The 13522-nt window shown below is 42.7% G+C and overlaps 1 protein-coding gene across 1 annotated transcript in view; it reads right to left on the reverse strand.

Annotated features, from left to right (window-relative positions):
* The window catches only part of PPM1E (protein phosphatase, Mg2+/Mn2+ dependent 1E), a 33701-nt gene that overhangs the window by 11150 nt on the left and 9029 nt on the right, over window positions 1-13522 (reverse strand). Inside the window, exons 2-3 of the mRNA XM_004707017.2 lie at window positions 8289-8407; window positions 2377-2576 (exon numbers count right to left, since the gene is read on the reverse strand). Of these exons, the coding sequence (XP_004707074.2) occupies window positions 2377-2576; window positions 8289-8407 (319 nt within the window). The remainder of the gene's footprint in view (window positions 1-2376; window positions 2577-8288; window positions 8408-13522) is intronic.

The following is a 13522-nucleotide window of genomic DNA, read 5'->3' on the forward strand; positions in this document are numbered from 1 at the left end:
TTCGTTTTTGCTGCCTTTCTAGTTCCCTAGGTGGAATGAAGTCCATGCCTGATGCAAACATCGCTGGTGCACAGTGGTTAGGGTTTGGTTGGTGGTTCAAGTTCACCCGGATAGACCTGACGCTCTGTGCCCCTAACACTTACAGCCTGGAGCACTCAGGGCCCAGTGCTCCCCTGGCACACGGGTCACCGTGAGTCAAAACCGGCTCCAAGGCACCGACAGCGACCACGCTGAATAACAGGCATTGACGAGTTGATTTTGCGCTTTAGCCAACACCACCTGTCAAGGCCACTGGAGACGAAGTGGTTGAACAGAACTGACGCGTGACCAGGAATGTCCTGCTACGTGGGAATTCCAGTGAAGCAGCACTGGCTTTGTAGCAACTTTGTTGCACAAAGCGAGGGTGAAAATGGAAAGGTGGCATCAGATCCCGAGCACTTTAAAATAATGAGTGAGTTGATATGGGATCACCTCAAATGGGGGTTAGGGGGGTGAGTTAAGGGGAAGGCGGGGACAATCAGCTCTAAGGGGCAAGAAAATGTGACTTTCAACAAGATTGGCGGGGAGAGTTTGTCTTAGACAATAGAGCACCAGACAAAGCAAAAGGGGTTGCTATAACTTTGTGTTAAAAAATAATATCAATGATTTGTTTGTACTGGTAAGTTATTTCAAGATAATTTAGATTTATTTGGACTAGTGGAATAGTGTAAGGAAGGAAATAAATACCACCTAGAATCCCACCATCCACAGATAATCAGGACCATCCTGTCTATGAAATGCTATGTCCTGCTTTTTTGTCAGTTACTATATCATTAGCATTTTCCCATGTTATGACTATTCAGACACTGTTTTTTAAACATTTAATATACATCTTATGATTGTATCAGCCTTACCAGTCCCTGTATGTAATGATTTAAACCAGTATTTATCATAATGTGTAAAATACTTGTCTAACAAAACATGTGAGAGCTTTCTGTATTCCTCTCTCTTATCATAAAGAATTCTAAGCTCAATTGCCAGATCAGAGGGTAGGAAATTTTATAAAATGTAAAGACGAGTTGTAACAAATGGCCCTCAAAGCCTGTTTCACGATACCGAGATGCTCCTGTGTTGCACTTTTGGGCGTATTTCGACCCAAAGAGGTAAAATGATAACTCAGCAAGTCAGTCAACAACAATAGTGAGTAAAATCTTCAAGTGATTGTGGTGAGAACCAGGATTGTTATCACACAATAGCCTTTGGGGTCCCACTTACATGGGCCCGGTAGCCTTTGGAAACAGTGCTATCAGTGGATCTAGTTTTAGAACTTATGCACCAATTACCAACGTGGCAGCAACACCCGGATTGGGCTGTGACAGCTAAACTTTAAATTCAGCAGCTCCATGAAAGAAATGTGGTGCTTTGTACAAACTACTCTGCTGTAATTTTTAAGTTATGGACGTGCGTGAAGAAAAGAGGTGAGTGACGGGACGGAAACAAACCTGCCTCTGTTTGCATTAGCATAATACATTTAATAGAGTCAAGAAAGATAACAAGAAAATGGTTATTAAGCTGACAAGGCTCATGTGGGTCCAATTTGTCAGTCAGAGCGAGTCATGAAATGTAATAGCAGCTGCTCTCCTATCTCAGAGATGGAGAGCGGAAGAGGAACATCACAGAAAGCAGCTAGCTGAGCGGCAAACTCACCCTTTTATGTTGGTGCCCTGGCTTGCGTCAGTAACGGGAATGTGGGACCGTCATAAACCCCATTGGGTTATTCTACAGAGATAGATTCCTCTAAAGAACACTAGCTTTAATTGAGATATAGTTTCCTTTTTTTGTTTATTTTATAGAACAGCTCTGGAAGGTTATACAAGAAACTAATAATTTTCCTTGGCTTCATTTGGAGACCAGGATCAGAAAACTCAAACTCAGTGCCATCGAGTCCTGTCCAGCTGATGGTGAGCCTATCGGACAGGGCGGACCGGCTGTGACTTTCTGAGCCTGGAAGCATGGGCAGGAGTAGAAAGCCTTGTCTTTGCTCAGCAGAGCGGCTGCTGGTTTCGAGCCACTGACCTTGCAGCACGGTGCCACCAGGACTCCTGGCGACAAGAATGGGAGAGAGGTCTTGTGGTGCTATGGGGGCTCTTTTCTCCCCAATTTTGAACCGCATGAATGCACTGCCTATTCAAAAAAACATACCACATAAATACTCCGTTTCTGCTGTCTCATGTATGCAGATGTGTGCCACTTGGCTGTTAGGCTTACTCTAAAGTTCCGTGTAGTAAACCAACCAGAGATACTGTTGGAAATACTCGAGTTCTACTCTTCCAGCAGGACCAGGGAGGGCTCCGTTTTGTCTAGGAAACTCACTGACCCTCCGGGCATGCCTCTTACCTCGAGGTTGAAGAGCATGTTAAAGTCGGGAATGCAGACGTGTTTGTCCTCCATCTTCCTGCGCATGTTTTTGATGGCATGGATCGATGTCTCATAATAGAGCCGGGGCCTCCTGTGCAGAGGGAAGTCTCTCACCCAGCTGCAGCAGAGATCATGCAGTTTGCTGAAGACAGAGCGGGCCAATTTCACCGTCTCAATCTCTGTGAAGGAAACACAGGACCCCCATGAACAGCCTTGAAAACTGTGTTTCACTTGCTGGTGTGCTAACGATAGAAGTAGGTCACCTTCGGCAAACTCATCTTTAATGGAAGAAATGCATCGTGCTCGAGACATGAAAACGCTGCTTCTGCAGAGAGAAAATGACAGCCAGTCTAGTGGAGAAACGTGTGTTGGCGCCTGCACTAAGATAACCTGTGTCCTGAGGAGGAAACCTCAGGGCTGGATCCATTCCTAGGCTTGATTGCTCCCGTCCCAGGAAGATGCTGCTCTGGCCACTGGTACATGCTCAGAGCTCAGATTCCAGGGTGGGGTGGGTAGGCACCGTTATCAGTGGAGGGCAAAGCCTCCTGCATTGAGGAGAACACCTGGCTAGGAGGAAGATGGGAGGCCTATGAAAACAGGTCATTTACAAACTACAGGAAGAAGCAGCATTTACCTTGATGACCATTTGTCTCTGCCTCTTCCTGGCTTCTACCTTTACCTCCAGCTCCCTAATGCTTCTCTCACCTCTAGCTGATCCTCATTTGGAGCTGAACTGAATATGTTTTGTAAATGAATGCATTTGTTTATTAAAGCTTGACGCTACTGGTCAGCATCAAAGGACAAAAAAATAAAATTTCTCTCTGTATGTGACCTTGAGTAGAAAAAAGGAGATCTCACAGGACGGGTGACATGACTAGCGTTCTTTACCCTAGACTCTGTAAGCAGAGCAGTAGCCTATTTGTGAGGCTGACCTGCATTCCCAAGCTGGGTGGATTTACACAGGTCACAGGAGGACTGGAAAGGTATTGAAGAGAAGACAGTACCTTACATCATTCAGCGCCCCCACTCAAGTTGCAGGTATGAAAAACCAAAGGGAGATGAGGTTTTCTCAGACCAGTGTTATAGAAGGTCTCCTATGTAAAAAGACAGAACCTACACCCACCCACACACACACCCTGAAAGAAGAGTTTTTCCTTATACTGAATGAGATTGAACCTGACAGCCTGAAGAAATGTCTGCCAGATGGGCCATCGCTGCACATCCCTCCCCCAATCCAGCATGCAAATCCCAAAGAAGAGACAGTGTTCTAGAACAGCCTAGGAACTTGGATTCCCATTTTCTGTTTTAGTCCCAGATATGCCTTTGCCTCTCTCTGTGACTAGTACATTTACCCGTTTTCTTAGTCAGCATTCTAGGAGAAATGATTCCATTCAGAGAGCTGACCACACATACACACACACACACTAATCAGAATGATAATAAACTTTGCTTGATGGCTTCCTGTACCTTAACATTTTTGTATGACTTGAGAACCCAGGGTACACTTGGAAAAGAAAAAAGTTCACAGAGCCAATGCAGCCTGAGGTGGAGTGTAACTGAGGCAAACAGGCCAATAGCCAACTCAACATTGCATTTTGAGCAGCTCTGGGTTTTTAAAAAGTCCAGTTGCCAGAACCTCCTACTTTCTGCCTGAGTCTCTCTCTCATCTGACTTGTCTCTGCAGCAGCACCCCCAAAATGCAGACTCAGATGGCTGTGTCCTGCTCGGCAGTCACCACAGAGAACTGCAAGCTGGCCCTGCCAGCTCAGGACTTGAAGGGGGGCAGGCAGTAGATGAAACAAACAACTGATAGAGGCTGTCGGGATTATTCTCATATTCCCGAATTATAACTGAACTTTTCTATCATTCCTGTGTGTTGTTTTTATTATGATAGATGGACCCGCGCTGTCTAGTCAGGCAACCACTAGCCACATGCGACTATTGAGATGAAAACGAGTTAAAATTCGATGGCGTTTAAGGTGCCGTTCTTCGGTTGCATTAGCTGTAGGTCAAGTGCTCAATAACCACGTGTGACTTGTGGCGACCGTGCTGGGCAGCATTAGCTCTCCTGTGGGGCAGTGCTGGTCACTCTGACTTATGCATTGAATTGGGTGGGGCACAACTACTGCCTCTCTCCAGACCCTCTGCCAGTTGTTTCCTTTCTTCTCCGTCCCCCGCCCCCCCAGCCCCCGCACACTCTGTCCATGGCATCTACTCTAACTGGTGACCTTGATGGAGGAGCTTTTGCTGTGCTGTGGGAACTCCACACGGTCTTCATTTCTGGACTTTGAACTCGGAAGCCGTGCTCTTCGACTGCTGAGTTAGAACCGCAGACGCAGACTGTGCCCTAAGTGGCCTCGGCCAGTCACAGTACAGCACTTAGCACATAGCAGGGGCTCACTCAATGTTGGTTGATCAAATCAGCAAAAGGATATATAAATCAATCACCCAAATATTCAAATACGTCGATGCTTCTTGATCCTTAATTCTGTTCCACGAGTCTTTCCGCCGATTCCTACAATGGCATCATTAGCTACAAATCACAGTAGCTTTATATTTTGTTTTAATATCAGCAGGACTCTTACTTTTTAAAAATGTTGCTTGTATACTTCACCACATGTACTCTTCCAGAGGAGCTTTACAGTCATTTTGCCAAGTTTGTTTTTGGCAGAGCTGTTGGCATTGTGTTTAGGATCACATTGAATTTATAGAACAATTTGGGGGGGACGACATCTTTTTCATATTGAATCTTATCCTGGATCAAGTTATATTGTTTCACTAATCGGAATCCTCTTGATATTGCTGGACACAACTTTCACATGGATCCTGCATATTCCTTCATCTCTGTGTTCCTAATTACTTTATTTTATTCACTTGCTGTTTTGAGTCAGAGCCTTGCTTTACTGTGTGTTTGCTACCTAGCACACATTTCTTCTTGTTCCAGTGACATTTCCTCTTGCCCATTCCACCCATGTGCAGGTAGGGATAGAACATGTGATTTGGACCCAGCCAGTTAGAAAGTCATATTTAGGGGTCATAGTGATTGGTTCAGTAATGGGAAATGATTCAAATTGAAACAATTAAAGTGAATCCTGGGACGTATGGATGAGCCAACTGAGAAAAGATACCTTTCCCCCCCTGCTGAACTTGAACCTGCGAAGAGGAAGGCCTGGCATCCAGAGCAACCATCTTACAACTGCACGGAGCCTGAAAATACATGTCAGGACCTGAGGAATCTAGTTATGTGTGACGTCACCCTAACCTTGGAGGTTCAATTCTCCTCTGTTAAAGCCAATGTGTGGTTTGGTCATTTCCAACAAAAAATTCCTGAGTGATAACAGTGAGAAGCCTTCATCATGACTACGGGTAAATGCTAGATTTCAATTTGAGCCCCATTTTTGTCCTACTGTTTAAGATGTATCCATATAATCCCATTTTAGGAATAGTGAAAAAATTCAGAGTGGACATTGAATGTTATCAAATGCCTTTTTGGCACAGTTAAAGATGACTGTTTTCTTTTGACCTATTAATATATATTATGCAAATGAAGTTCCCAAAATTTCTGTTTTATTCGCTGCTGCTTTCCCAGTACAGTGCTAAGCATATGGTAGGCCTTCAATACAATACTCATTGAATGAATTAACTGTTGTACTCTCTATATAAATATTTTACTTAAGATTTTAAAAATTGATTACTAATGCTGGTCTCATTTTCTTTTTCAGTTTTGTCTGAGGCAGGTTTTGGTACCAATATAATGCTATGCAAATTTTCCTTCTGTCTCTTTGCAATTGGGATATTCACTTTTAAACGTGGTATGATCTGCCTTTCACAGTTTAAAAATGTTCACCTGTGGAATCATGGCTGGGCGTAGGAGGTATCGATCTCCCTAGGGGAGACAAGTCCTTAACAGTTTTCTCAATCTCTTTCCTCTGTGGTAAACATTATTAATTTATCTTTCTGTAGAAAATATCCAGATATTTACAAATTGATTTGGACAAAGTTCTCAGAATCATTTCACTTCCTCTGCTAGGTGATTATTTCCTCCTCTTGAATCTTTTTCACATTTTGGGATATTTCAAATTGCTTTTAAGTTGTCTGGGCAGACGTTGTAACTGTTCAACTAAATTTTAACCAAGTCAGATGTCCAAGGTCACTTGTCAAGGTCACTGTTGGAGATGGCCAAAACATAAAATGAACTTTAAAACTACAGGGTTTTAAATAAAGAGCCTACTTTTGGAAACAACAAACTAGAAGGGCCAGTGGTGGGGACGCCAATGCCTTTAAGCAGTGGCACCAGCCTTATTCAGTATGTGCATTTCCCCACCTGATGTCTGGTAAACCCACTGTGCCCTGCAGAGACTTCACACCAAAGTGATTTCTGTTCAATTAATTAAGGGCTTTGAAAACGGTCTAGAATTATAGTGGGTCACTCTAAATCGCACTAATGGCCTAGAGACATTCAGCAATGTTCAGTGGTAAATACCTTGGGGGGAAAAGAAACAAACAAAAAAATCAGAAGGATCAGTGGTGCCCATCCAAAGAAAACTCTTCCCAACTAGGCATGTAGGGAAACATGTCAAACTTTGCTACACGAAATATTCTCCACCTACAGGGAAAGGTGTGGGGCATCTATACGCAAACTTGCTGCTTGAAATGAAGAAAAAAACACACAAAACAATAAAAAATGGGTGCAAGAAAGAAAATTGTCCAAAGTAGCAATCTACCCCCTCACAGCTGTAAATTACTCATCAGCTGTTACTGTGGCTGCGCTGAGCTGCGCTGAGTCAGCCTTCGCCGCGGCTGTGGTGAAGCATCACTTGGCCTCCCTCCTCTTTTCAGCATGGGGCTTCTACTCTAGAAACACACCAGAGGAAAGACCAGCGCCTCGTAGCAGGAATTCCATCCAATTTGACTCTGGAACAACTTGGTTCCGGGTGGATCAATTACTACCAATAAAAATCAGTGGAGGAATTCAGCCCTGGCCAATTTTCTGACAAAAACAAGCCTAAAGATAAAAGAAGAGCAGGCGTGTTTGCTTCGATCTCTTGCGCACATCTTTGGGAATCCAGCTCCTCTGATTCATTATGTACTTTAAAGGCAAATGCTTAAAATAGAATAAATAGCATGAACTATTAAAAATATTTAACAATTTTGAGTAGTAATTTCTTATTGGAAAATACATCAGCATTTCTTTCGAGCCGGTCAGATATGGGTAAGCCCAGTGCATTTGCAAATATGCCTTCGTTAATCAAGAGCCTCCTCGTCTGCCTGGGAGGAAAACCAGGAATGCAATGAAACCCTATGTTACACTCTGTCTTAGCTCTATTAACAGATAAAAACTTAATATCATTAACAACTTCAATCACAACTGATTTCTTGAATTTTCTTTTTTTTTAAACTGATTCTGTTTTATTTATTTATTTGTAATCACTTTATTAGGGGCTCATACAACTCTTATCACAGTCCATACCTACATCAATTATGTAAAGCACATTTGTACATTCATTGCCTGATTTGTTGAATTTTCATACGTGATTTTTCACTTGGATTCTTGATGGGTTTTCTTCACCCTCCCCTGCCCCCTCTCACCTGGTCATTTTTTTCTATTCTGCCTTCACATTCTCTACTTAGCTCTATTTATCCAGATAATATTTGGCCAACCTCCTGTTGCTCCAATTCCCTATACACTTGTCTGTTTTCCCTCTACTTCTCTCCACTTACTGATCTATGTAAAAAATATGGGCTTTCGCATCTCTTTTCCTCTTGCTACCACTATATAATCAACTGGTTGGGTAAATGCAATTCGATGTCGTATTTTGCAGACATTTTCTGTGGCTCGCTGACCATGAGATGATAATATTTTAAAACAAGTAACGTAGAGCAGCACTTGCCCACAGTTCCTTCTGTCCCATCCGTTTCCTTTGGTAGACAGTGCGCAGAAAGATCACTCTGAAGGACTTCATCGGATGTGGCTCTGGCTACAGCAGCAGCCAAAAAGGAAGGGCAATTACTGAAAGAAAAGAAAAAGGACACAATGTATTTAGCAATTTCTTATTAATTATTAATGTGTGGTCTCAAAACAAAATTACACCTTTACACAACATTCAGTGGAGATGTATCGAGTGCAGATGAAGGGTTCTGCCGAGCCCTGGGTACACATCGGTGAGTGGCACAGGCACGGCCCCTGACCTGATCTAGTTAGGAAGACGAATGATAACTAGACACACGCACTTAAAAGTGGGCTAAGTTTTGTAGAGGTAGAGAAACAGTGACAAAGAATAATTGGGTGGCCTGTGGAGTGCCCAATTAGATAGCATCGTAAGGAATGCCATATGAAGACTGATGAGTTGGGATGCTGGGAAAGATTATTCCAGGCAGAGAGAAACGCATGTGTACAGGCCAAGGACCAACCCTTGTGGAGAGCCTGGATGGTCCAGGGACTTGAGGAAGGCTGGAGGCGAGAAGCACGGTGAGTCGGGGCAAAGTGGCAGGGGGTGGGGTCAGAGGCGCCTTTAAGACCACGGTAAAGAATTTGAATTTCACTCACAGCACTGGAGGAAGTCACGGAAAGTTTTCAGTAAGAGTACCACCACCAGATACACTCAGATGACTTTAAGTACAACTGTGACTGCTATGTCAAAGAGAACAAGAATAGAGCAGGTTGACCGATGAAAAGATTACAATACAGGTGAGATTTAAATATAACTTTAAATTATTACATTAGATTTAAGTATATTTATGTATCATTAATATATAAATGTGTGTGTATATATATAATTGGAAAAAGAAAATATAGAACTTGCTGATGACTGGATGTAGAGGTGAGGGAAAGAAAAGGGTTAAGGATGAACCCTGGGCATTGAGTAGGGCAACCAGGTGAATGGTGAGACTATGGACCTGCATAGGCAAACCAAAACAGATTTATGGAGGAAGTGAGGTGAAGCAGCAGAAAAAAGAGCTCATTTTAACATGTTAAATTTGAGGTATCTGAGATATTCAGTAGGATATCTGTGGTGTCTCACTGCCCAAATCACCGCCATCCAGTCAACGCTGACTTATGGCCACCCTCAAGGAGAGAGTAGAATTGGCCCTGTGGGTTTCCAAGCCTGTCCATTTTTAAAGGAAGGAGAAAGCCTTATCTTTCCCTTACAGAGCGGCTGGTGTTTTGAACAGTGACCTTGAGATCCGCAGTGTAACTCTTATCCCATGACACTACTAGGACTCTTGTGGAGCTCAGAGGAGTCAGGAAATTGGGAAGGTTATACTATGCCTGGTCATTATATGTTGGCTAGTGGCGGGGAGGTGGGCAAATGATTTGTTTCTTCAGTTCACGTTTTCAGATCAAGAGGGACAATATTCAAGGATCTGTCCTCCAAAACTGTAACCCAAGGAATCTCATCTACACCCGGACCAGACCTCAATGAGATCCTGGATGATGCCATATTGGAATGGGACTTTAGGAGGGGTGGGGGCTGTCTCAAGGAGGGAGTAAATATATTTTACATGAAGGAAGGATGTGAACTGTATGCTCAGTGCTTGCTGCATATGTATGTGTATGTATGTATATATATATGTATGTATGTATGTATGTATGTATGTATGCCCTTTAAAAAAGTCACAGCAACATTTTTTTGGAACAATTTATTGTGGTTTGGGTGAAAGTTTACATTCAACAATTTATATACATTTTGATTCATGACATTAATGGTCATCCCCACAAAGCAACAACATTTGTCCCATGTCCTCCCTGATTTTCCCTTTAAAAAAAAATCATTTTATTGGGGGCTCATACAACTCTTATCACAATCCATACATACATCAATTGTGTAAAGCACATTTGTATATTCGTTGCCCTCATCATTCTCAAAACATTTTCTCTCCACTTAAGCCCTTGGCATCAGCTCCTCATTTTCCCCCCTCCCTCCATGTTCCCCCCTCCCTAATGAACCCTTGATAATTTATAAATTATTATTTTGTCATAGCTTACACTGTCCGGCGCCTCCCTTCACCCACTTTTCTGTTGTCCATCCCCCAGGGAGGAGGTTATATGTAGATCCCTGTAATCAGTTCCCCCTTTCTACCCCACCCTCCCAGTATTGCCACTCTCACCACTGGTCCTAAAGGAATCATCTGTCTTGCATTCCCTCTGTTTCCAGTTCCTATCTGTACCAGTGTACATGCTCTGGTCTAGCCAGATTTGTAAGGTAGACTTGGGATCATGATAGTGGGTGGAGGAAGCATTTAGGAACTAGAGGAAAGTTGTGTTTCATCGTTGCTAAGCTGCACCCTGACTGGCTTATCTCCTCACCGTGACCCTTCTTTTTGTAAGGGGATGTCCAGTGGCCTACAGATGGGCTTTGGGTCTCCACTCTGCACTCCCCCTCATTCACAATGATATGATTTTTTTTGTTCTTTGATGCCTGATACCTAATTCCATTGACACCTGGTGATCAGACAGGCTGGTGTGCTTCTTCCATGTGGGCTTTGTTGCATCCAAGCTACATGGCCACTTGTTTACCTTCAAGCCTTTAAGACCCCAGGCGCTTTATCTTTTGCTAGCTGAGCAGAGTTTCCCATTTCCACTTGTCCTTTCCTGCACCTTCCTGCCTTCTGAACTTTGTTTTGGGGCAAATGTTCTTCAGGTCTCCTTTGGTTGCCTCTTGTTTGGCTGAAAGATGTCCCCAGGGTGGCTTCAGTCCCAGTCCTTGAAGACTGTCCAAGGACTATACAGACTCAGAGGTTCCATTAGTTGTCATCAGGCCAGTAAGTCTGGCCTTTGTCATGATTTTAAATTTTGTTCTACATTTTTCTCCCACTATGTCTAGGACTTTCTATCGTGATTCCAGTGAGAGAGGTTGGTAGCCAATCATCATCTGCTTCTTCTAGTTTCAAGCCAATAGAAGCTGTAGTTCATGTGTTTCATTAGTCCTTGGTCTTCGAATTTCCTCATTTTTCATTGTTCCAGATGGAGAGAAAGCAGTAATTGCATTTTAGATGGCTGCTTGCAAGCTTTCAAGCCTTTAGTCACTAAAGGGAGATGTAGAACACTGTCTTTGTGGACCATGTTTTGCCAATCCACCTAGATGTCCCTCAAGACTATGGAACCAAGCCCCCAAATTCAGGGACTCAGTCCCTTAAGGAGTTTGATTATGGCTAACAAGTTTTTATGCCTTTGCCCCTGTATGTTCTACTGTATACTTGGATATATTTGCAACACACACACACACACACACAAATATATGTATATATATAGTAAAATCCTCTGCCAAACCTATATACACTTGGGATATACTCCCATATGCCATCCCACACCTCTTCAGCTTGTGTATCTACCTATGCATCCACTCATAAACTATTGTTTGTTATTACTATTATTGCAGGATGTGTGGGTGATCGTAGTGACCACTGTTGCCTTTTGCTCTGTCTCTCGGGACTCCAGCGTCTTCCTTTGCCTTGGTCATGTGGTGCTGCCATTCCCCTTATTGTAGATTGCTTTTCCCTTCGCTCAGATCTTCACAGGTCCCCTCTCTGGTCACTGATTTCCCTTCCTCCCTTCTCCCACCAACGATAATTTCTTTCTGTGTGCAAGCCTTTCCTTGACTTTTTATAAGAGTAGATCTCATATAACATTTGTCCTTTGAACATTTACTGTGAATTAGGTGGGGGCTTACATTTCAGATAACCATTTTTGTATGCCACAATTTAACTGACTTATCAAACCTTCTAATAGATTGCCCCATTCTTACCCAACACTGCCACCCCCACTTTTCCCCCTTTTTACTTCCTCTTGTCTTATATTATTTCCCCTTCCCCTTGGCTACCACCTGCCTACTCTCTAACCTGTTGCTTCTCCCTTCCCTTCCCTTCCCACCCCCCACCCCTGGGACCCATCAGTCTGTTTCTTTTGGAATGAAAACTTTTATCTTGATTTTTCCCTTTATAACAGTGGTCTCATACAATGTGTTATCTGTCCTTTTCTTAGTGACTTTTCCCCTTAGCATAACGTCCTCTAAAGCCATCCATGTCATTACACATTTCATAATAATTCTTTAATGATGGGAGTATTAATTGTGTATATGTAATGAAGTTTATTTATTCATTCTTCCACTGATGGGCATTTGAGTTGTTTCCAATTTGCTATTGTAAATAGTGCTAGGATAAACATAGATGTGCATGTGTCTGTTCTTACTAAGGTTTTTACTTCTTTAAGGTACCGTATATACTCAAGTATAAGCCGACCCGAATATCAGCCAAGGCACCTAATTTTACCACAAAAACTGCATTAAAAATGTGCTGAAAAACTTGGTTTGTACACGAGTATATACGGTATGTCTATGCCAAGTAAAGAGATAGCTGGATCCTACGCTGTTTCTAGTCCCAGTTGTTTGAAGGAGCACATACCCTTTTCCAAAGTGATTGGACAGTTTTACAGCCCCAACAGCAGGGAGTGAGGGCTCCAATCTCTCTGCACCCTCCCCACCATTTGTTATTCTGGCGCTTGTGAGCTTCGGTGAAGATTCTAGAGATGAATTCCTTGTCCGATTATCAACGTTTTTCCAGGCTGTGGGTTCTCTTTGGAGGAAGTCTTTTGATGCCCTTGGTGTCTGATCTTTAGGAAGTCCCAGTCATCTATTTTGTCTTCTGTTGTGTTTTGTGTTATGTTTAATAGCATGTTTATGCCATGTATTAAGGTCCTTAAATCTGTCCCTATTTTATCATTGATGGTCTTTAAAGTTTAGGGTTTATGTCTAGGCCTTTAATCCTTCCTTGAGGTGGTTTTTCTTTGTTAGTTTTGTATATGGAATGAGGTGTGGATCCAGTTTCATTCTTCTGTAAGTGAGAATACAATTTTTCCAGAACCATTGGTTGAGGAAACACTCTCTTTCCCATTTAATCACTTTCAGCCCTGCATCACTATCAGTTGCCTGTAGGTGGACGGATGTACTTCTGGGCTCTCTTCTCTTCCATTTGTTTACGTAACTATTGTTGTACAAGGGCCAGGCTGTTTTGACTACCTTGGTTGGGTAGTAGTTTGGGGGTAAGTTCTCTTTTCACTCTTGGAGAAAATGTTTATTTTATTAAAAAAAATTTTTAATCGTTTTATTAGGGGCTCATACAACTCTTA

This window comes from Echinops telfairi, unplaced genomic scaffold, assembly GCF_000313985.2.
Source record: "Echinops telfairi isolate 266 unplaced genomic scaffold, ASM31398v2 ScPeMD7_7458;HRSCAF=8496, whole genome shotgun sequence".
NCBI classification, from domain to species: Eukaryota; Metazoa; Chordata; class Mammalia; order Afrosoricida; family Tenrecidae; genus Echinops; species Echinops telfairi.